Source organism: Octopus bimaculoides, chromosome 4 (genome assembly GCF_046866305.1).
Source record: "Octopus bimaculoides isolate indiv1 chromosome 4, ASM4686630v1, whole genome shotgun sequence".
Lineage (NCBI taxonomy): Eukaryota > Metazoa > Mollusca > Cephalopoda > Octopoda > Octopodidae > Octopus > Octopus bimaculoides.
Window position 1 is genome coordinate 131,031,278 of NC_142931.1, and position 24,916 is coordinate 131,056,193.

A 24,916-nucleotide genomic window follows, 5' to 3' on the forward strand; every position below is an offset into this window, starting at 1 on the left:
TAACTCTATACTCATACTAATAGCAGTTTGTGTGTGTGTGTATGTGTGTATTTGTGTGCCCCTTAACATTTGTGTTTCAAAGCCTAATACTGTGGAAACACTCACACACAATATCAAAACTTCCTTCCAAAAAAATTCATGTCATTTTGTTTCTTATCTAAGATTTTTTAAAATATATTAATTTTTATTTTAAGAATATCTTTCTTCAGATATTGTGGCAGTATCATGAACGTTCACAAAATCTTTTTTAAATACACACACACACATCTGTGTTTGTGTATAATTTATATATATATATATATATATACGTGTATAAAGGATGACCACTAGGGGGACATCCAATATGCTAGAAAGAGGTCACCAACGCCCCAACCACAAAGAAAAATAATGTTCTCCAGAAAAATTTCGCAAAACACCACAACAGGATAAAATGAGAAATATAAGATATAAAATTCTTTATTCTTTATTCTTTACTTTAATTCTTTATTTTATATTTCTCGCTTTGTCCTGTTCTGGTGTTTTGCGAAATTTTTCTGGAGAACATTATTTTTCTTTATATATATGTATATATATATATATATTCTATCAGTTCACAGCCATGGTCAAACTCCCTGAGAAAATGACTGACTTTCAGAAGAAAAAAAGAGTAGACCAGATTGTTTCACAGATGGAGTTAGAAAAATGTCTGGACACAGGTAAATATCAATACAGATATTCCTTCTTTCTTTTAACCTAGCCTTCGTGATTTTTTTTCCTCCTCTTTCTTAATTTTGTTTCACTGTAACAAACTGCATAATACATGCATATGCTTTCAGCGCGCGCGTGTATGTATATATATATATATATATATATATATATATATATATATATATATATATGGATTTACTTTTCGTAATGAGATTAAAAAACCAAGGCTGTGTATATTTTAGAACATTTATAAATAGAAGGTCTTACAGCTGTTTCCAGGATATTTATTATATCCCTTCATCAGAGACGGTGTGTGTGAGAGGATGGTTAAGCAATAGTTAATTTAGCTAAGATAGGAAATAGAGAGTGAATTGGAGGAATGAAAATAGATGTGAAATATGCGGGGATATTGTATTTGTAAATCCATTGTTTAGGCAGAATGGTAGACATATAAGATTCCAATATCTTATGAGTATTGACACCACTACCGCTCATAACCTATGGTGGCACGTAAAAGCACCCACTACACTTTTGGAGTGGTTGGCGTTAGGAAGGGCATCCAGCTGTAGAAACTCTGCCAAATCAGATTGGAGCCTGGTGTAGCCATCTGGTTCACCAGTCCTCAGTCAAATCATCCAACCCATGCTAGCATGGAAAGCGGACGTTAAACGATACACACACACACATATATATATAAATACATACTTACACGTATATAACTGGCACTCCACGTACATGTGAACCCTAAATGTAGTTCTCAGGAAGATTCAGCATGATACAGAGAAGACTCACCAAGTAAAGTGAGATCACAGCCATGGCTGATGCCTGAAAGGGAAGAATAGTAAAGTGATGCTAACCCTCTTTTTTGAGACTCAAAAGGGGCCTATACTGCAAGACTACCTGGAAAAGGGGTGTACAATCAAACAGTACAAGATACAGTGCTTTGCTGGCCAGTAAACTGAAGCTGGCAATTCACACCAAACGTCGAAGCCTTTTGCTGAAGAGAGTTTTGTAGTTGCATGACATTGCACACCTACATACATTGAAAAAACAAGAGTGTGTATAAATTTTGACTCTCCTTCATAGTTCCTGTCTACCAGAGGAGGAGGAGGAGGAGGAGGTGGTGGTGGTGGTGGGGAGAAAGGGGAAGAGGACAGTGTCGACATGTTGGTGTTATTAGGTGTTTGATAGAGGAAGGGGTTTGTTTTTTTCTTTCTTCTTTTGCTATTTGTAACAAATAATTTTCAGCTGGTCGTTATAATTTTCAGTTATTGGGTCATCGTGGACAAGAGGATTGTCTGGAGGTGAGAAGAAAAGAGCCAACATATCCTGTGAACTTCTCACAAACCCCGATATTATTATTGTTGATGTGAGTTAAGTCTTTATTTTATTTTGACATTATTTCAGATGCATTTCAATGTTGTCTTTTCTTACCCTTGCTGCTGCTGTTGTCATCCTGATGTTAAAATTGCTGCTGTTTGGCTATTATTGTACTGCTGATGTTGTTGCACTACTGATGTTGACGTTGTTGTTGTCCTGCTGATGTTATTTGTGTTGTTGTTGTTGTTGTTGTCCTTCTGTTGTAGCTTTTATTTAAATTCTTATTCGCTTAATATTTGCCTCTCTTGTCTTCATGGTCAATAAAATAAAATACCACTTCAGAAACGCTCTCAGTCTAAGTGACTGTGACTCTCTTCTTCAAAGGTTAGGCTTTGTGGTGAGACACTGGTGTGGCTATATAGGTGCAGGTGTGGCTCTGTGGTTAAGAAGCCTTTTCCCAGCCATACAATCTTGGGTTCAATCTCACTGCACAGCTCCTTAGACAAGTGTTTTCTACAATAACCCTGGACTAACCAAAGTCTTGTGAGTGGATTTGGTCTATGGAAACTGAAAGATGCTCATCATGTGTGTGTGTGTGTATACATATATATATGTGTGTTGGAAGGTTTGGAGGTGATGTACAGGAATTATATATTAGAAAAAATAATAAGGTACTCAGATATCTGGATGGTTGTACATTTACAGATTTTTATTAATATGTCACATGTTTTATAAATATTAGTGCTTGCACCTATTCTTGTAGGTTCTTCAAATATGAGGAAGAATAGGTGCAAGCACTAATATTTATAAAACATGTGACATATTAATAAAAATCTGTAAATGTACAACCATCCAGATATCTGAATACCTTATTATTTTTTCTGATATATATTTTTCCATCTTTGAATCAAAACTAACCTCACCTGTGCTGGTCTCATGTAAAAAGCAGTTAGTCCACTCTGCTGGGGTAGTTGGTGTTGGGAAGGGCATCCAGCTGTAGAAACCGTGTCAAAACAGACACTGAAGCCTGGTCCAGTCTCCTGCCTAACCAGCTCCTGTCAAACCGTCCAACCCATGCCAGCATGGAAAGTAGATGTTAAACGATGATGATCGCAATGGTTTAAATAGACATATTTTTATATGATACGTCATAACTGGCTCTAATTTCCATAGAAAATCTGTAGAATAGAAATCTGTAGAAATAACTTTAAAAAGTTTGTTGTTACTGCTATCATTTGTACAATTATTGTTGTTGCTGTTGTTTTAACTCCTATTAGTGCTACTGTTGTTTTGTTTAATTGTCTGTTGTTTTTGCTACTGCTGTTCTTACTGTTGTTATCAACATTCCAGATGTTACCACTGTTGTATCTGTTGTCTTAATTATTGACTACCATTGTTCCCTGCTGCCCCTAATTAACCATGTGTTCACCCCCTTACATTTTTGCAGGAACCAACATCTGGCCTTGATTCATCTATGGCGTATAAACTGATGTTGAATCTACAGAATCTAGCAAGGAGCAACAACAAAATAGTACTAGCTACCATCCACCAACCTTCCAGTCAAATATTTCACATGTTCAGTAAATTACTGGTACTTTCTAATGGCAAGGTGAGGATCAGTTTACATTATACTACTTACTTACTGCTAGTAGTGGTGGTGGTGGTGGTGATGGTGGTGATATTGTTGTGAGGTGGTAGTGGTAAGAAGACCAGTGTAGTGCAAGACAAATACATAACAAAAACACCAGGACTAGCAACTATATATAACATACAGAAAATAGCACTACTAGGCACCACACACATCCTACGTAAAACACTTTCAATACAGTCACAATTAGAACATCACAACAAACCACAGCAAAAATGTATGGTCTAAAATTCATATCCATATTACCAGAGACTTCTTAAATTTCTTCTCTTTTTATTTTCATATAAATCAAAGATATGTTTTTTAATCAAAATAAAATTAAGTTAAGGGTATGTTGTCAAAATTTTGCAAATTCGAATAAACACTGAATTTAATCCTATACCATTGCAATGATATCATGCCTTCTCCTATTTGTAACTGTAGTACCGTAAATATTTGACCCTTATCAGTAATTGTCTTGTGAAAGCTCTAGTCTGTTGCACTAAAGTCAACCTAAGAATAACAGTGCCTGCAGGATTTACATTAAACTGACCAAGAAGACCTTTAAAATTTTAATCACTATATATATATATATATATATATATATATATACAGTCTAGAGATCTAATTAGAAATTTACTACACGCCTTTCCAAACACATCTGATTTCTGAAAGAAACAGGATTAATGTGTGTAAAATTCAATGGTTAATCCTCGATAATGGCATTCGTTAAGAATAGGGTAGTTTTAATTCAAATTGATATTGAAAGTTTTATTTAAGTGAGAAGCTAATTAGATAATTTCAAAATAACAACAGAGTGAATGAACAATCAGAATTGCTTTATAACTGCATGTATGCTTCCAAATGGTTGAGTGAAATGGTAAATTCTAAAAAGAATGGAGCTTAATACCTTTTTGTTTATCACTTTTAAAGGCACTTAATAACTGCAAGTTATTTCCTTTGTACAGTTATTATTTTTTACATCCAAACACCAATAAAATTTGTCTTTTCTTATATGCATTTATGCACCTATGAGGGGGTGCTGAAAGGTTCCTGGCTTTGGGTAAAAGAAAACACAGGAGGATCAGTTAATTATGATTTTATTCAACATATTCCCCTCTCAGATTCACACACTCATTGCAGCAGTCCTTCAGTTTTTCTAAGCCCTGTAAAAGAACTCAGAAGGTTGGGCCTTCAACCAGGCCTTTCGCAACACCCTTAAAGCCTGGAAATTTCCAGTACCCCCTTGTATATGTTCTTATAGCTACCATATTGAAATAACATTAATTATCCCTATCTGTGTAACACTAAGCATTAAATGTTACTCTTCAAGAAAAATGAAAAATGGTTGCATTGTTAAACAGTAACCCCCAGCATTTGCTTTGATATTCAAAGCCCTTTTTACTGTACCCTCATTATCTATCAGATTTTGTGTCCTATTTTACTCATCTAATGATTAGCCATGAGAAAATTGGAATAACAATTTCTGAAGTGTCTGCTTCCAATAAATCATTTGTTCAATCATACTTATATACATGCTTACATACATACATACATACATACATACATACATACATACACCATTTTGAGCGTGGCCGTTGCCAGTACTGCCTGACTGGCCTTCGTGTCAGTGGCACGTAAAAGCACCCACTACACTCTCTGAGTGGTTGGCGTTAGGAAGGGCATCCAGCTGTAGAAACTCTGCCAAATCAGATTGGAGCCTGGTGTTGCCATCCGGTTTCACCAGTCCTCAGTCAAATCGTCCAACCCATGCTAGCATGGAAAGCGGACGTTAAACGATGATGATGATGATGATACATACATACATACATACATACATACATACATACATACATACATACATACATACATACATGCATGCATGCATACACACATGCACGCATGCACACACACGCACACACACACATGTATATATATTTTAAGATGTTGCTTAGGTATAGTGATACTATTAATCTGGTGTCAGAAATCAATATACATATACTTATAAAGTGTTAGCTGAGTACAAAGCATAATATGAAATGAAATATATAAAAAGGAAACAGGAATTACAATAATCAAAAGAAAACCACGAAAATTACCGTGTGCCTTCTATAATGGTAGTGCAAAGCTGTTGTGGCTCTTATGATTAACTGAAATCAGTCCCCAAACAAAGATAGTTATTTCATATCAGCCACCTGTATATATATTGTTGTTTAGCCCCTGTTCTGCTCTGATTGAGCAGACCATTGAATAAGGGTGCTCCAACTTTGACCATCCTGTCTTTTTTTCAGGCACAGTGTATCTGGGACTACAATATACAATGTATCCTTTTTAAAAGATGATAGAGTGTGATCGAAAGAAGATTTTGTTGCTATATATGTCTTGTGGATATATTTCACCTATATAGTTGTTAAATGTTAGTCTCATATCTGTTCACTTTTATTTATTTATTTATTTTCATTTTTACGTTTCCTCTGTCATCTCTATCCTGACATCATTGTATCTGTCCAAATATTTCAATATATGTCTTGATATCACTACATCTGTTTGACAACACTACAGCTTTCTTGACTTTTCTACATATTTTAACATCACTACAGCTTTCTTGACTTTTCTACATATTTTGACATCACTACAGTTTTCTTGACTTTTCTACATATTTTGACATCACTACAACTTTCTTGACATCTCCACATCTGTTTTGACATCACTACAGCTTTCTTGACATCTCTAATCTGTTTTGGCATCACTACAACTTTCTTGACATCTCTACATCTGTTTTGACATCACTACAACTTTCTTGACATATCTACATCTGTTTTGACATCACTGCAGTTTACTTGACATCTCCATATCTGTTCTGGCATCACTACAACTTTCTTGACATCTCTACATCTGTTTTGACATCACTGCAGTTTACTTGACATCTCTACATGTGTCTCAACATTTCTACATCTTTCTTAACATTTCTTTGCACTTTTCCTAGCATTTTTACACCTTCTCTGACATTTTACACCTGCTAAATCTCCTTAATTTCTGTCCTGTTCTCTCAACATATGTTCCATAATTTGATCTTTAACATTATATTGTTTTCTCCTTCTATCTTCTCAATTTAGATTGTATATCACGGAGAAGCAAAGAACACTCTAGATGTTTTTTCACAGTGTGGTCTACACTGTGCTGAACACTACAACCCTGCTGACTTTATCTGTAAGCTTTATGTCTTCTTATTGTTTCTTTTTTTTAACATTGAGAGGTGGGTGACTGCAGAATAACTTGCATGTCTCTAGGCCTCCATTTTACAACCTCTTCCAAACCTGGTTGCCAGACTTCCAATATCACTACAAGGAAAAGTGTGTAATATTCTATAGAGAATATAAATTAATTCTATATAAGAAAGTACTTTTGCTTTTGAGTTTATAAACCCAAGAGAGAACATTTGTGAATTAATCAACCAAGCTAAAATTGTCTGGTCTTGTACCAATGTAGAAAGCATTATTAATGATAATAATTATAAGGTGGATGAGCTGGCAGAATCGTTAGCATGCCAGATGAAATGCTAAGTGACATTTCATCTGTCTTTACGTTCTGAGCTCAAATTCTGCCCAGATTGACTTTGTCTTTCATTCTTTTGGGGTTAATAAAATAAGTACCAAGTAGGTGTTAGGGTTGATGTAAACAACTAGGCCTCACCCCCAAATATTTCAGGGTTTCTGTGTATAAAAGAAAGAATTATTGGTAACAATTATAAGTCATTGATCTGGTAGATTCATTAAAGTGTTAAAAAGAGTGCTTTGCTGTGTTTGGTTCTGCTTTTTATGTTCTGACTTCAAATGCTGCTGAGGTCAAATTTGCTTTCATCCTTTCAGGATTTATAAAATAAAGTACCAGTCATGTACTGGGGTTGATGGTATTCACTAATCGCCACCCCTCAAAATTGCTGGCCTTGTGCCAAAATGAGAATCTAGTTATTAATATTGGTTTCAAATTTTGGCAAACAGCCACCAACTTTTGGAGTGGGATAAGTCAATTGCATCAACTCCAGTGTCCAACTGGTACATATTTTACCGACCCTGGAAGGATGAAAGGCAAATTTGACCTCAGCAGAATTTGAACTCAGAAAGTAAAGATGAATGAACTGCCACTAAACATTTTGCCTGGTATGCTAACGATTCTGCCAACTTACTGCCTTAGTTATTATTAATATTAATGATGGTGGTGTGTTGGCAGAATCGTTTGTATGTTAGACAAAATGCTTAGTGGCATTTCCTCTAGGTTTATGTTTTGAGTGGAGGCGCAATGGCCCAGTGGTTAGGGCAGCGGACTCGCAGTCATAGGATCGCGGTTTCGATTCCCAGACCAGGCGTTGTGAGTGTTTATTGAACGAAAACACCTAAAGCTCCACGAGGCTCCGGCAGGGGATGGTGGCGAACCCTGCTGTACTCTTTCACCACAACTTTCTCTCACTCTTACTTCCTGTTTCTGTTGTGCTTGTATTTCAAAGGGTCAGCCTTGTCACACTGTGTCACGCTGAATATCCCCGAGAACTACATTAAGGGTACACGTGTCTGTGGAGTGCTCAGCCACTTGCACGTTAATTTCGTGAGCAGGCTGTTCCGTTGATCAGATCAAGTGGAACCCTCGACGTCGTAAGCGACGGAGTGCCAAGAACAATTTGTTCTGTATGTAAGTACAGGCACTGACATGTTGAAGAAATGAAATATTTTTTACTTTTATTGTTTCGTACATTTCTTATTTATTTCATTTCATTTTATTTTATTAATTTTTTTTTCTGTTCCATTTCAGTGGATTCTGTCCAGGGCCATAGTCAGAAGGTGTTGAAATTAATAGAATATGCTCAGGAAGCCAAGTAAGAACCATGTTTACATTGGTTTGTTGGGTCCCTGATACAATAGAGATGGATGTTTCTTAGCTATTATCTATTTTTAGACACTCATTACTAAATGGTATTTTGAAGCAATTTATTTTAAGTGGTGAGCTGGCAGAATCATTAGCGTATCAGACAAAAATTCTTGGTAGCTATTCATTCTGGCCTGTTATGTCATAGGTTCAAATACCCTGAGGTCATCTTTGCTTTTAATCCTTTTGGGGGTCAATAAATAAAGTACCAGTCAAGTACTGGGTCAACATAATTGACTAAGCCCTCCTAAAATTTCTGGTTTTGAACCAAAATTTTAAAGAATTACATAGCATTTTATTATTTTTGCTTTCTCTTTAATCTAAAGAAGAGCAATGCCCATTGCTTTTCAAATTCCTCCCATACTTATGAGGTTGTTGTTGTTGGTGTTATTTAACCCATTTGATACCAACCTGATTGAGACTAGCCATGGCTCTGTGATACAAACTTTTGTACTTTGAAGTGAGCTGAATTTCTGTCAATATTTTATGTTAATTAGGGTGGTGAGCTGGCTCAATCATTAGCACATCAGACAAAATGGTTAGCAGCATTTCGTCCATCTTTACATTCTGAGTTCAAATTCCACCGAGGTTGACTTTACCATTCATCCTTTCAGAGTCGATTAAAATAAGTGCCAGTTGAGCCCTGGGGTCAATGTAATCAGCTTACCCCCACTCCACTGAACTTGTAGATCTTGTGCCAAAATTTGAAACCAGTCATCATCATCATCATCATCATCATCATCATCATCATTGTTTAACGTCCGCTTTCCATGCTAGCATGGGTTGGACGATTTGACTGAGGACTGGCAAACCAGATGGCTGCACCACCAGGCTCCAAACTGATCTGGCAGAGTTTCTACAGCTGGATGCCCTTCCTAATGCCAACCACTCCGAGAGTGTAGTGGGTGCTTTTACGTGCCACTGGCATGAGGGCCAGTCAGGCGGTACTGGCAACGGCCACACTCAAAATGGTGTTTTTTACGTGCCACCTGCACAGGAGCCAGTCCAGCGGCACTGGCAATGACCTCGCTCGAATGATTTTTCACGTGCAATATTTTATGTTAATTTATGTTTCCTTTTTTTTTTCTAATTCTTCATTAATCAATTTTTAATTCCATCTTGCTTTTGTTTTCATCTCCAGCTCCTTGAATTATATTTGTGGCCAGTGAGAGTATTGTGTCAATGATTATCTTTCTCTTTCTAGCCAGAACTCATTATACTCAGACAGCATTGCCACAGAGAATGATGAAGGTAAACTTAATTAAGTCATTATGCTAACAGAATAAAGTGCAGCTGTAAATTATCAGAATTAGTATAGCATCTGACAAAATTCTTAGTAGTATTTAGTTGTATCTTTTTATGCTCTGGGTTCAGATCCTGCCAGGGTCAACTTTACCTTCATACCTTTGTTCATTTGCTGTCCATCATTCCACCAATGAAATAAAACACCAGCTAAATACTCAGGTTCGATTTCAGTTGAGGTAGCTTTCCCCCTCATCCTCAAATAAGTGTCCTTATTCTTCACACACACACACACATAAGGATACACACCTTAGAAGAACAGAATGGGGTAAGTGGAGCAAGAACACACATGAAAACGAAAAGTGTTGCTGAAGAGGTCACAGATGTGTGACAAAAGATTTACAGGCAATGGACATGAGTTAAAATAAGAAGAGTAATAAATTCATTTACAGCTGAGTGGACTGGAGCAATGTGAAATGAAGTGTTTTACTTTAGAACACAATGCACAACCTGGTCCAGGAATTAAAACCACAATCTCATGACCGTGAGTGCAACAACACAGCCACTAGGTCACACACTTTCACCCACTCTTTTTGTATGTTTCCTTACTTCTCCACAACTTTCTCTTAACCTTTTTGATACCAACTTGTCTAAGACTGTCCCTGGTTCTTATTAAATTCTTCATAATTTTCAAAATCAGTTGAAACAAAACCAGTGAATTTAAACAAAAATATTAGTAATAAATTGTAAATTGAAACAAAAGCAGTGAATTTAAACAAAAATATTAGTAAATAAGTTGTACTGTCACCCCCTTCTAATCACTATTTCTCAATTATAACCTTTACACTTCATTGTACTGCAGTAGCCTCTTATTATTTCTCAGACATGTTTGTAACCAGTCTGCAAGCTCAGAAGACCAAACATACAACTATTTATTCAAGAAAGTTACATCCACATGCAATATGTATTTGCATGACTTGACATTTATAATAGCAACTGGTTGTTGTAATAATGAGATCTCTTGCACACGATTTTCATGTATTAGTCATACAACTGATTTTTGTTACTGAAGTTCTATACAAAGCAACCTAGTTTTTACTTGAGTGAATATCATCAATATACAATCTGTTTTTGCCATGATTTTAATACAGATCTATATTAAAGACACATGGACGCGTGTTATAATAACAATCCTCACCTCTTATTTTCATGTGGTCTGTTTCAGGTCCCAGCCCTAATGGAGAAGTAACGCTTTTAATTTCACCACAGGAAGAAGACACAGAAAAATGGCCAACGTCATTTTGGACACAGTTCCGCTGGCTAGCATGGAGAAATTTCAAACAATCAAAATCCAGAATTGTTTCAAAATTTGAAATATTTCGGACGATTTCTTTAGGGATAGCTATTGGTCTATTATATTTTCAAACTGAAAGGACCGAAGATAGAATCAGAGATGTTAAAGGATTGGTATGAAATGGGGTCAGAACTGACACCTTTTTTTTTTTTTTTTTTTTTTTTTTTTTTTTGTAATCAGTTTTCAGCAATTGCATTCTTGATTTCTTTTTTAAACATAAGAGATGTTGATGATAAAAGTTTGGTTATTAATGTTTGGGTAGTAATTGCATAATATCTATCTATCTTTATAGTTAGCTGTCTTTGTTGTCTATCAAGCTAACCATTTTAAATACTGATTGATCTGTCTATTTCCACACACACATATATATATATATATATATATATATATATATATATATATATATTTATATATATATATATATATATATATATTTTACCTTCCCTCAGTCTACCTGTCTGTCTCTCTCTCTCTAGTCATATACTTTACTTTATCTTTGTCTACCTATCTATAGACCTGTCTGACCATCTGTCTATCTGTTTGTTTGTCTGTCTATCTAACTGCTTTATCTATCTGTCTCTGTCTGTTTCTCTTTTCTTTTTTACACACACATATATATATAATATATATATATATATATATATATATATATATATATATATATAGCGTTCAAATTTTCTTATTGATCTGTCTGTTTGTCTACCTGTCTCTCTCTAGTCATATACTTTACCTTATCTTTGTCTACCTATCTATAGGCCTGTCTGTCCATCTGTCTATATGTTTGTCTGCCTGTCTATCTAACTGCTTATCTATCTGTCTCTGTCTGTCTGTTTGTCTTTTCTTATATATATATATATATATATAGCATTCAAATTTTCTTATTCCATTTGTATATGTATGTATAAAATTCCCTGTAATATCAAGTAAGGCATTGTGTTCTGAGTTGTGTTCAAATTCTGCCGAGGTCAACTTTGCCTTTCATTCTGTCATTGGCTGTTCAACTGTGTGTTATTAAATGGTAATATGTAACTCTGCTACAATTCTTTCAGAGGTTGGTAAAATAAGTACCAGTTAAATACTGGTTTCAGTGTAATTGACTTACCTCCTCCCTCAAAATTGCCAAAATTAAAATATACAGTAATCCCTCAACTATCACAGGGGTTATGTTCCAAACCCCCTGCAATAGGTGAAAATCCACAGTAGAAACAGTACTGTACTGATTATTTTTAGAAGGTGCAGAACATTTGGGTGACACCAAAGGGCTTGAAATAAATTCATAATTTTACACACAAATGTAAAACAACACCACAAATGTGTCTCCCAAGTTTCGTTTTCCATACAATACATGTGATTCTATGTTTACTCATCTTACAGTACACTACATATTTTCTTTTGATATGTTTTAATTAATTTTTAGGCATGAAAATGCTTATTCCACCACAGAAATAATTAAAAGAATATAAATACCTATTGGCCGCTGGAATCCACGATATACTGAGGAGATTGATATAAATTTACATATACTAACCAGAAAAATCTGCAATGTACTGAGGATGCAATAGGTGAACCACGATATGGCGAGTGATTACTGTATCTATATAAATTATTTCTTTACTTCTAGCTGTTTTTCCTGGTTGTGCAGTGGTCATTCCAGCCTCTGGTAGAAGCTATACTTGCTGGTAAGTTATACACCCCTCTCTTTATTCAAAGCATATCTTTTATCTTTTGCATGTTTTAATCATTGGACTGTAGCCATGCTGGGGCACCACCTTGAACGGTTTAGTTGAATAGATCACCCCCTGGTAGTTAAAAGTTTTAAGTTTGCTACTTATCCTATGAGTCTCTTTTGCCAGACTGCTAAGTTATAGGAACGTAATTAAACCAACACTAATTGTCATGGAGACATGAGAACAAACAACACAAAGGCACACATGACATGTAAATGTATAAATAGCAGAATCTGTCTTTTCTCTCATCGTCTCTACTGTTCTCTCAAATACCAGACTACATGCTAAATACTTATTGCATTCTTCCTTTTCAATCCCTACTACCTTCTACAGCTCTCTCTCTGAGCTTTCACTTTCTCTATAGTTTATCTTGTGAAGTCATTTGGCTTAGTGGCTAGGGTATTCAGCTCATGATCATATGGTCCTGAGTTCAATACCTGGTGATGTGTTGTGTCCTTGAGCAAGACACTTTATTTCATGTTGCTCCAGTCAACTCAGCTGGCAAAAAGGAGTAGTACTAGTATTTCAAAGCTAGATAGTCAAGTGTCTTGAAAACTTGTAAGCTCGAGAGTTACACCAGACTCCTGTCTGTTTTGCCAGGCTTGTCACATTCTGTGTCATGCTAAATCTCCCTGAGAACTACATTAAGAGTACTCATGTCTGTGGAGTGCTCAGCCACTTGCATGTTGATTTCACAAGCAGGCTGTTCCTTTGATCAAATCAACTGGAACACTCACTGTCCTAACCGACAAAGTGCCACTTATAGTTTGTCTGAACATTGACCTTATCAGCATCATAGTAAATACAAGCATATTTTCATATTTATTATCCAGTCCCTGAAGATAAAGATCTACTGTTGAAGGAGCGTGCTGCTGGTTACTACCGTCTCTCAGCCTATTACATGGCTAAGATGATGATTGAAGCACCTTTGGCAATATTACTCCCAATGGTCAGCTTTTTATTGGTGTGCCTGTTGGCAGGGCTGGACAATCCAGGTGTCCTCTCCTTGTCTGTAATTATTATTGTCCTTCATGCAATATTATCTCAGGTAAGTTTTGTTTGTCTTCCTTCTCTCTTTATTTAGCACCATCCATTAGTCTTATGTTTCATTCTGTGTCATTTGGGGTGTGTTTCTAATGTATAATACATTTTAAACAGCATGGCCATAACAGATACTGCAGTTAATTGCCTTTCAACGATTTACATTGAGTATGATACACAGATGGCTGTTTTAATTTATTACTGATTCAGTTGCATATAATGAATTTTTATTCAACCATGGGGCTATTTTCCATACCAGTGTTTGTTTATTCACTGTTTTTCTATATCAGTGGAAACAGATTTCATCTTTGAATATTGTTGGCAGTGAGTGCATGCTATTGATGATGCCCAATGATGTAGAAATCTGCTTGTAACATTCTAGCCAACAACTGTTGGATGATTTCCATCTGCCTCTGATATATATTGTGTTTGTAAACACAGTAAATCCATAAGAAAGATCATCTCTGGATGAATACTGCAGTAAATTTGCTTTCACTTCTCACAATGCATTTATATTAAATATGATACACAGACGGCTATATATATAAATAATACCACTTGTTAGAAAGAGAAGCTAACACTCCAAAACCACAAATTTCTCACTATTAAGAAACACACACAGTGACTGCAATGAACATAATAAAATAGGCTCACCTTGTATAAACCACAAAGCATGAAACAGATATTTTGGCATCAATTGATTTCACCTTTTGCATCTTTGTACTCAAGGATCATCAGCCAAGAACACTGTATTCATCTATTTTTCAAAATATTCATCACATTACTCTACTTTGTATATTTGTATATTTTACCTATACAGGTTAAACTTGCTGACCACTTGATTATTATTATTATTATTATTATTATTATTATTATTATTATTATTCAGTAGTTTTATTTTTATAACGTGCTTTCACTTCACTACCGAGCGCAGCTCTGTGTGCCTTGGGTATGTGCTGTGGTTTGCTGTGATGCTCTTATGGTTACTGTATTGAAAGTAACCATTATTATTATTATTATTATTATTATTATTATTATTATTATTTATTTATTTTTTATTTTTATTATTATTATTATTATTATTATTATTATTATTATTATTATTAGTAGTAGTAGTAGTAGTAGTAGTAGTATAGATTGACAAAATTATTTTTTGAACCTGTTGAAGACACACAAGATGTCGAAATATCGTTCACTAGATGACATTAGATCACACACACACACACACACACACACACACACACATACATATTTTAATTTGTTGTTTTCTTTTTGCAGGGCTTGGGTCTTCTATTTGGTGTTGTATTTTTGGATATACAGTGGGGTCTAACATTTTCTACAGTTTTCATATTAGTCAGTATGTTGTTTGGTAAGTAAGAAATATATCTCTGTCGCCTCATTGTAATTTTGTACTTTTAATGAAGTATCATGTTGTATTGCAGTGGTGTATGGTATGACTGCACATGCATAATGATCTGTGCTCTCATATTACCCCTATCACCACAATCGCCAGCACTATTCTCACCACCACCATATCATCATCATCATCATCATCATGACTTTGTGCATATAATAAACTAGCAGTCGCATTGTACCATCTGCATACTCCAAATCCACTCATGCGTTCCTAGATGCAACACTTCAGCAAATCAGACACAATCAGCAGGTCAGATTGTCATGTTCTACCTCACCTGTCTAATAGACCCTGACTTTTTTTTTTACTGTACTCTACCCAGACAATGCACCCCGACTTTTAAACACTGTACCTCAAAAATTGCAGGCGCCTATACTAGAAAATGTTGTTGTTGTTGTTGTTGTTGTTGTTGTTGTTGTTGTTGTTGGTGGTGGTGGTGGTGGTGGTGGTGGTGGTGGTGGTGGTGGTGGTGGTGGTGTTGTTGCTCTTGTTGATGATGATGATGTTGTTGTTGAGGCTGTAGGCTGGCCAAATCTTTAGCATACTAGGTAAAATGTTTAGCAACATTTTGTCTGTCTATATGTTTTGAGTTCAAATTCTACCAAGGTAGATTTTGCCTTTCATCTGGTCGATAAATTAAGTACCAGTGAAATACGGGGGGGGGGGGGGGGGGCGATGTAACTGACTCATCCCCTCATCAAAGTGACTGCCCTTGTGGCAAAATTTGAAGCCATTATTATTATCATTATTATTATTATTATTATTATTATTACTTCTACTACTATAACAACTGTGTTTCTTTCAGTTGGATTTTATGCAGAAAAGATCCCACCCTGGTTACAATGGCTAAAGAACTTGTCTTTTATTGCGTATTCTTACAACATTTTGGTGATGCTAGAATTTGGAAATGACATACCTATCAAGTAAATATACTCTGTTTTTCTACATCAAATTTTTTGTCTTTCTCTGTTCTAAATCTCTGATTCCCTCCATTTTGGTTGTAAACCTGACCAGCATTATCATTGTTTTAACATCCACTTTTCCATGCTTGCATGGATTGGACAGAATTTGTTGAGGTGGATTTTTCACAACTGGATGCCTTTCCTGTCACCACCCCTCTTCTGTTTCCCAGAAAAATTAATATTCCCCATGATCAGATATGATTTCACAGAAGAATAGAAATGAAGGACATCGCTTACATCAGGGGTTTTCAAACTGTGGTCCGCGGACCACAGGGGGTCCGCAAGGACAAGACAGGGGGTCCGTGGACAGCAAATACTTTTTATGGGCAATTTGATTTTATATATGTTTTTTAATCGAAATCTTTTAATCGACAATAAACCTATTTGTTAAATGCTGTTAAATAAATAAATGTAAAAATATATGTTATTTTAAGCAAATATTTATGTATAAATTTCATAAGCGTTTATAAGGTAAAGCCTGAAATATAAAGGGGTCCGCAAGTCAAAAAGTTTGAAAACCCCTGGCTTACATGACAGTGACTCTTGTTTACAACTAGCAAGTGAAGTCAAAGCAAAAAGACAGTAACACATAAACACACACACACATGCATAACAGGCTTCTTTCAGTTTCTGTCTACCAAATCCATTCACAAAGCTTTGGTTGGCCCAGGGCTATAATAGAAGACACTTGTCCAAGGTACCATGCAGGGGGACTGAGCCCAAGACCTTGTGGTTGGGAAGCAAGCTTTTTACTGCACAGCCATGCCTGAATCTATTAGTTTGCTAAAATACTCTCACGTTGTTGATAAAATGTTCAGACACAACTCCATATATTAATACTATATTTCAATTTTTGAGCCCTAAATTCCACATTTGGGCAATACATTATATGTCCCCTATCAAATGACTGCTCTTTAATATAGCTCCCATCCCTTCACTTATTTGAATCTTCTCAGTCGGTATACTTGATACCCTGCAAAAATAGTTGACGATGAAGAGTTATTTCCTCTTGAAATAGTTTGTATGCAGGAGTTGTTTCCACTTGTGCTTGAACGAAAATGTCTGAAATTGCTCAATTCACCTTGCCGTAAATAGGTTCTATGAATAGATACGTGTGGGATACCATTATAATGAAGACACTTGCTCAAGGATGAACAATGGGACTAAGCCCAAAACCACTTGATTGCAAAGCCAGCTTCCTAACCACACCTACATGTTGTTGTTGGCACTCTGTCGGTTACGACGACGATGAGGGTTGCAGTCGATCCAATCAACGGAACAGCCTGCTCGTGAAATTAACGTGCTAGTGACTGAGCACTCCACAGACACGTGTACCCTTAACGTAGTTCTCGGGGATATTCAGCTTGACACAGTGTGACAAGGCTGACCCTTTGAATTACAGGCACAACAGAAACAGGAAGTAAGAGTGAGAGAAAGTTGTGGTGAAAGAGTACAGCAGGGTTCGCCACCATCCCCTGCCGGAGCCTCGTGGAGCTTCAGGTGTTTTCGCTCAATAAACACTCACAACGCCCGGTCTGGGAATCGAAACCGCGATCCTAAGACCGCGAGTCCGCTGCCCTAACCACTGGGCCATTGCGCCTCCACATACACTCTGTTTATATAAACTACACCACAACAGACATTGGTACTTCACAGTCGTCTGACCCGTGGGATCCACTTAACTGTTAAACCCATGCCAGCATGGAGTATGGGTGCTAAATGGTGATGACAATATGATGATATAGACATAACCAGATAATTAAGTAGCTGACTTCAGAACCGTTTGATTTAAGGTTTGTTTCCACTGCGTGGACACTGTCTAGTGTCTACTATTATAGCTGTAGATTAACTATCAGAGTTGATAAAATAATTTACCAAAAATCTAACTTTATTGATAATCAATACCTCTCAAGAAGATAGTTGTTACGTTGAATAACCTAATTCTCACAGTGTCCAAATGTCTCAGAGCTACATCTGATACCAACTAGGCGGGACCAAATTAGCCTTGCCAGAACACTAATCCCTCTTACAGACATGCCCAACATGTATACACTCTGCATTGTATATATTATTGTTGTCTTTTTCTGTTAGTAAACTTGAATATGCAATTTTTGTTACAGGTGCCTGAATCTAACTACAGCAAGCAGCTTCGGTCCTTGTAAAAATTCTGTAGCTACAGTTCCAAGCTACACTGTCGTGGAAACAGCCAACATTGATATCCCACTTTATGGCAATATTATTCTTCTTCTCTCCCTTCTTGTAATAGTCCGGTTCATTGGATATTTGATTCTACGATTCAAACACAGACCAGTAACAGCAAAATGAACATTTGTACCACATATATATAAATCTAAGGCCATGGTATGTAGCAGTAGGTTCCTGTGTGTATATATATACATATATACGTAGGTTCCTGTATGTATGTATATATATATATATGCATTAAAACCAAGGTACATATAATAGTAGGATCCATTCAATGTGGTATGTATGTATATTTGGCTAAGCATCCACATAAGAACAGAATGCAGATCTCCGTGTTATTCTCATTCGTATTTCAGGTAAAACATCTTGCTTGAATGGAACCATTATTTCCTGCTAGGAATATATATGTATCACATTTAAATGTATAATAAATAAATAACAGTTGGCTGATCTTTCATGATCAGAGATATCCATCAACGGGTGATCAGACATGTTGTCTTCATATTAGAAGCAAAATAAAATTTTTTAAATCTTAATGTAACCCTTTTTTTTTTTGGTTTCTATGATTGTTTTAAAGTCAGTTAACAGTGTATATCATATGGGCTGTTACTAAGAAGCCTTAATTAGACTAAGTTAAATACCTCTGAATATATAATTATGGTCTTCTACATTTCTGTCTTTTATCTTTTACTTGTTTCTGTCATTAGACTGCGGCCATGCTGGGGCACTGCCTTCAAGAATTTTTAGTCAAATGAATTGACTCCACTACATATCTTTTTCTGAGCTTTGTACTTATTCTGTCAGTCTCTTTTACCAAACTACTAAGTTACGGGTATGTAAACACACGAACACGAGTTGTCAAGCGGTGGTTGGGGACAAACACAAACACACAGATATACATATACATGCATATATATACACACACACACACATATATATATATACACACACACACACATACACACACACTTGTGGATATATATATATGTATATATATATATATATATATATATATGCATACATATATGTACATACATATATATATATATGTATATACACGTGCATATATGGGCACAGGACACCACAGAACGTAAACAACATAAAATACGAAATACAAAAAGATGGAATACAAACTTTTTTTTGCAAACAACGAAGGAAACAAATGGAAAACAAGACAAGCAACATAAAAAAAAACGACCCTTCATCAGTTGTCGACTGCTTTTCTACTTCGTATTTCGAGCAATTATATATATAATAGGATCAACTTTGTGTTTTACCCTGCTAGGTTTCATAAAATATGTACCGTTATATACTGGGACTTGATTCTATTGAATATAGCCTTTCACTACAAATATATGATCTTTATTCCATTGAGTTTAAATTCTATCAGAGTGAATTTTTCCTTTTTATCTTTCTTATATCAGTTAAATACTTGGGTCTCTCCTATAAATGTGTAGCATTGGGCCAATGTTAGAAATAATTATATCCATCTGATTAAAAAAGAAAAACAGTTAAATTGTAGCTCCCTCTAGTAATGGCAGTTAATACAAGGGAGATAACCATCCCTTCGCAACAAGGATTAGAAATTTGAATTTAAAATAAGGGAATTATGAGGAAAAGGTTGTATAGAATTCATTTGTGTATTTTTTTTTCTTTCCTTATTCTGAAATTGTTACAATTTCTTGGTGTAACAATGTTTATGCCTCACACGAACAAAAAGTCTTGCAGCTCAGCAGTTCGTATGGAGTTGTGAAATAAAGTGCCTAACTTGAAACACAAGATAAGGCTGTTGTAAGGAAGGACACTCAGCTGTAGAATACTACCTCAATAAGCCTCATTCAACATATGCTAGCATGGAGAAAACAATATAAGAACTATAATTACATTAACGTGGTATTATAAAAATTTATTTGAGACAGGAAAGGGTAACTGACCTATTGATAGAGACATTGTGAACATAAAATATAATAGCAATCTGTATATGATACTTAAAGCAGATATATCATTAAAAGCCTAATTTACTGTGATAACACTGTTTGGCTATAATTAGGCTTTCATTGATGTATCTGCTTTAAGTATGATATACCAATTGCTGTTTTAAACTACTGCTTCTGTTGTACATCATGAATAAAATATACTATTATTAAAATAGAGAAACAATTTATAATGTCTAATATGAGAAGAGAGAATGGTAGTTGCTGTGTTGTAGAGTCAGTAATGCAGTCACTCAATAAGCAATAGATTCATGTTTCATATCCTTTGGTGAACCTATCACTCTTTTCTGTTTATGTGTCTAAAATTTCCAACATCTTTGTACAACTGTTGTAGCAGACAGTCACAAACCTCCATCATTCATTGCTGCGACTCTCATCCAGCTTTTCAACATCAAATAATGACCCCATGGTTTGGTGGTTAATTCTGGCCATCAACGACATTTGAAACCTTAAGTAGAATTTCCAATCAGAATGCAAAGAATTCCACAAGGCACCTTGTCCTGAAAGTCTAATAATGAGTAGTGTAGCAGGTGTGATGAAATGCTTTTATGGAAGTGGCACTTTCAGGTCTGCTGTAAAAGCGTGTATAGGTTTGGGGGCCAAGTGAATGAGGTGGGGAAACTCAGGGGCCACTTTGGAAGGTACTGCTAATAATTCCATGAATCCACTGCCCTAGAGTGGTATAATAGTCATAACATCTAGTCATGTTGTACGAAAGCAATAAGTACCTGTGTCCCTATTGAATTTTTTCATATCGCAGATTATTATGAGCTATCTTTTAGTCTCTCTCTCTCTCTCTCTCTCTCACTTTCCACACACACACACATACAATATATTTATGAAAAAGTGGATGTGATGATCTGTGCAAGTATATATATACACCCGAAGTCATCAATATATTTTACAAATTGAAAATTTATGAGTGCTCCTGTTTTTGCCTTTGCTAGTATATTTAAATACTTTTGTAGTTTTCATGCCCTTTTGGCAAATAAAGAAAATTTGGAGTCTTCTCCTGCAATGTTAGACAAAAAAGAAAATTTGGTTCCTGTTTTTATTTTTGGACTAAGTATACTTTTTCTTTGTGTTACCCACATCCAAAAAGTTGCTTGATCTATGTCATGTCACACCTCATGAGTAAGTAAAAAGTAAAGTTCTTTGCCATGTCATGTACAATTCTACATAGAGAGGACATAAAAAAAAAAAAATCAACATGTCATATAATAATTCCATCGTCAGAGATTCTGTATTATAATTAATTTTCTTATAACAAAGTAAAGAAGGAATCTTTACAAAGTCACTCAACCTGATACATCATCATCATCATTTAATGTCTACTTTCCATGCTGGCATGGGTTAGCTGGTTTGACTGGAACTGGTAAGCTGGAGAGCTGCACCAGGTTCCAGTCTGATTTGGCATGGTTTCTACAGTTGGATACCACTTCTTAACACCATCCACTCCAAGAGTGTAACAAGTACTTTTTACATGCCACTGGCATGGGTACCATTTACATGACACTGGCACCAAGGAGCAGTCAACACATTTCTGAGTATTTGTGCAGCTGTGAGATCATCCAAAATCCAATAGTTGATGTCATCGATCCAAGCTGTTCTTCTACCAAAGCAACATTTTTGTTCTAATGGTCGTTATTACTAGCTAGTGGATCTTTATTATCGAGTGTCCATAATACTGAGATGTTTTACTGTTCTTGATCTGGCTAACAGACCTTTCTCTTCTCACATTTCGATCTTTTCATTCGTTCTATCTTTTACTCATTTGATAAGAACACTTCGTTATAACAGTAGTTCAGACGCGTTTAATAGGCGGAATATAAACACTTGTGACATGCTCGCATTTAAAATATACTCCACCATAAAACATTCATCGAACCATTATAATGTTAAAGTAACTTCCCAGTAAAGATTCTAGTTGTTTGAAATGTTTCGTTACACATCCTGAGACTCATTCAGAGAAGAAGACACGTGGGATAGAGAGTCGCCGAAGAGGTCATTAGAGCTGTCAGCCAAAAATCAGTTCGAACGAAGCAGATCTATAATCACTATCTTTCGGATGTTATTTGTAGGACTGACTACATTAGTCAAACACACACACACACACTCTCTCTCTGTGATAACGGGTCGTAATCTGAGTGAAATTCGGTGGATATTTCGAACTAATCGATAGAAAGCGTAAATTCTCACTTGCTGACACGGACGACCTATTCATTTAATTCGCATTAAAATAATCCTGATTATCTCCCCATAAAAGTTTGTGTTATCTCCCCTGGGGTAAGATTCGCATGGATTATATCCCTTACTTTGATTTCCTAAGATTAGGAAGCACACACACACACACACACACACACACACACACACCGCGTGCAGTTTTTCCAAGGTTGATCAAAAGTCACCTGACAGTAAATCAAAACCATTTAATTCCAAGATTTATATGCGTTTAACAGCTGAATGAATTTAATAAAAGTATCTGAAATTGTTCAAACTGAAGACCTTCTTGAGCAACACATTTTTGCATTCGAGTCAATACAGAATTACAGAAAGAACTGATGGAATTTTGATCTACTGTCGGGTGACTTTTGGCCAACCCTGTAGTACATAGTACACGTACAAAAGAGTAGTCGAATAAATACCATACAGTATTGAGTTACACATTTTTATGTGTTCTTTCATTCAGTCTAACCTCGATAGAACATGTACTAATCATTTACAGTGTTTGATTCAATTGGAGATAAAATTTCTCTTCAAACGTTTTGTATTTCAGCCAACATAAAGAAAAGGCAAAAATACATTATTGCCTTGGTTTCAAAGAGTACTCTGTGTGTGTTTGTGTGTGCCTGTGTGTATGTATCTATATACAAAATTTTTTCAGTATTTTCCAGTATTTTACACTATTTTCTGATATTTTTAACTTTCATATAAAATATAACATCTACAAATATACTTTTAAGTACTGGAATATGCAGATGTTCTTCATGAGGACACTGTTTGGATCATAACCCTATCTACATACTAGGGTAAAGACCCCTTTCAGTCATGAATGACCATGGGATTGCACCTAGAAAGTTCCCCTCCGAGGCACAAGTCCAGGCAAGGTAGTTTATGGAAAACCAGCAGTTGCTCATGCATACCAGTCTCCTCCCCTCCATGCCACTGATATCATCTTAGGGAAAGGCAAAAGTTGATACAGTTTGGCACTAGTGACAACACAACTCTTTTCTATAGGTGAGTGAACTGGAGCAACGATAAGTAAAGAGTCTTGCTCAAGAACACAACACACAACCTGGTCCAGGATTGTGAACCTGACATTCTAACCACTGAGCCATATATGTTTATATATATATATATATATATATATATATATATGTTTATACATAACGATGACCACTAAAGTGGACATTTAATGTGCTAGAAGAAGATCACATGTTGTGTCTACTAAGACCTAATAGTTCTCAGTCATTTTGACTGTGGCCATGCTGGAGCACCACCTTTTAGTCAAAGAAATCGACCCCAGGACTTATTCTTTGTAAGCTTAGTACTTGTTCTACCGATTTCTTTTGCCGAACTGCTAAGGTATGGAGACGTAAACACACCAAGATCAGTTGTCAAACGATGGGACAAACAGACGCAAACACACAGATATACATATATATCGTCGTCGTCGTTTAACGTCCGCTTTCCATGCTAGCATGGGTTGGACGATTTGACTGAGGACTGGTGAAACCAGATGGCTACACCAGGCTCCAATCTGATTTGGCAGAGTTTCTACAGCTGGATGCCCTTCCTAACGCCAACCACTCAGAGAGTGTAGTGGGTGCTTTTATGTGTCACCCGCAAAATATATATATATATATATATATATATATATATATTGCTGTCAATAAATAAATAAATAAATACTTTAAGGCCCAGTGCATTGATTTGCCCAGGGGCCTATAATGCAGTTGAGATGAATTGATTATTGGTAATTTTATCAATCCTAGAAGAATGAGAAGATGAAGTGAACCTTGGCAGGATTTTAACTCAGAATCCAAAGGAACGTAACCAACGAACTGCAAAGCACAAACTCAATATTACAGTCCAAAGCCAGTAGATGTATGGGTAGTTGTTATTACCAGGAGATGTAGTACAAGTGAATCAAGTCACTGGGCCTTTGGTGGTGGAGGTGGTGGTGGTGGTGGTGGTGGTGGTGGAGGTGGTGGTGGTGGTGGTGGTGGAGGTGGTGGTGGTGGTGGTGGTGATGGTGGTAGTGGTGGTGGTGGTGGTGCTACTACTACTACTACTACTACTACTACTACCACCACCACCACCACCACCACTACTACCACCACCACCACTACTACTACTACTACTACCACCACCACCACTACTACTACTACTACTACCACCACCACCACTACTACTACTACTA

The 24,916-nt window shown here is 36.1% G+C and overlaps 1 protein-coding gene and 1 long non-coding RNA gene across 5 annotated transcripts in view; one reads left to right on the forward strand and one right to left on the reverse strand.

The window, feature by feature from the left end:
- LOC106872486 (uncharacterized) overlaps positions 1 to 19,035 on the forward strand; it is a 62,238-nt gene extending 43,203 nt beyond the window's left edge. For both annotated transcript variants that reach the window (XM_089351478.1, XM_089351477.1), the window contains 12 exons: positions 590 to 695; positions 1,956 to 2,056; positions 3,455 to 3,616; positions 6,751 to 6,844; positions 8,441 to 8,504; positions 9,759 to 9,805; positions 11,022 to 11,263; positions 12,772 to 12,829; positions 13,711 to 13,925; positions 15,197 to 15,287; positions 16,138 to 16,255; positions 18,415 to 19,035. In XM_089351478.1, the coding sequence (XP_089207604.1) occupies positions 590 to 695; positions 1,956 to 2,056; positions 3,455 to 3,616; positions 6,751 to 6,844; positions 8,441 to 8,504; positions 9,759 to 9,805; positions 11,022 to 11,263; positions 12,772 to 12,829; positions 13,711 to 13,925; positions 15,197 to 15,287; positions 16,138 to 16,255; positions 18,415 to 18,619 (1,503 nt within the window). In that variant the 3' untranslated portion in view covers positions 18,620 to 19,035. The remainder of the gene's footprint in view (positions 1 to 589; positions 696 to 1,955; positions 2,057 to 3,454; positions 3,617 to 6,750; positions 6,845 to 8,440; positions 8,505 to 9,758; positions 9,806 to 11,021; positions 11,264 to 12,771; positions 12,830 to 13,710; positions 13,926 to 15,196; positions 15,288 to 16,137; positions 16,256 to 18,414) is intronic.
- LOC149136254 (uncharacterized) overlaps positions 1 to 24,916 on the reverse strand; it is a 64,499-nt gene that overhangs the window by 13,377 nt on the left and 26,206 nt on the right. For 2 of the 3 annotated variants that reach the window (XR_016241691.1, XR_016241689.1), the window contains exons 2-3: positions 2,931 to 3,200; positions 1,397 to 1,512 (exon numbers count right to left, since the gene is read on the reverse strand). This is a non-coding gene — a long non-coding RNA (uncharacterized LOC149136254). The remainder of the gene's footprint in view (positions 1 to 1,396; positions 1,513 to 2,930; positions 3,201 to 24,916) is intronic. The other variant, XR_016241690.1, reaches the window with a different exon arrangement.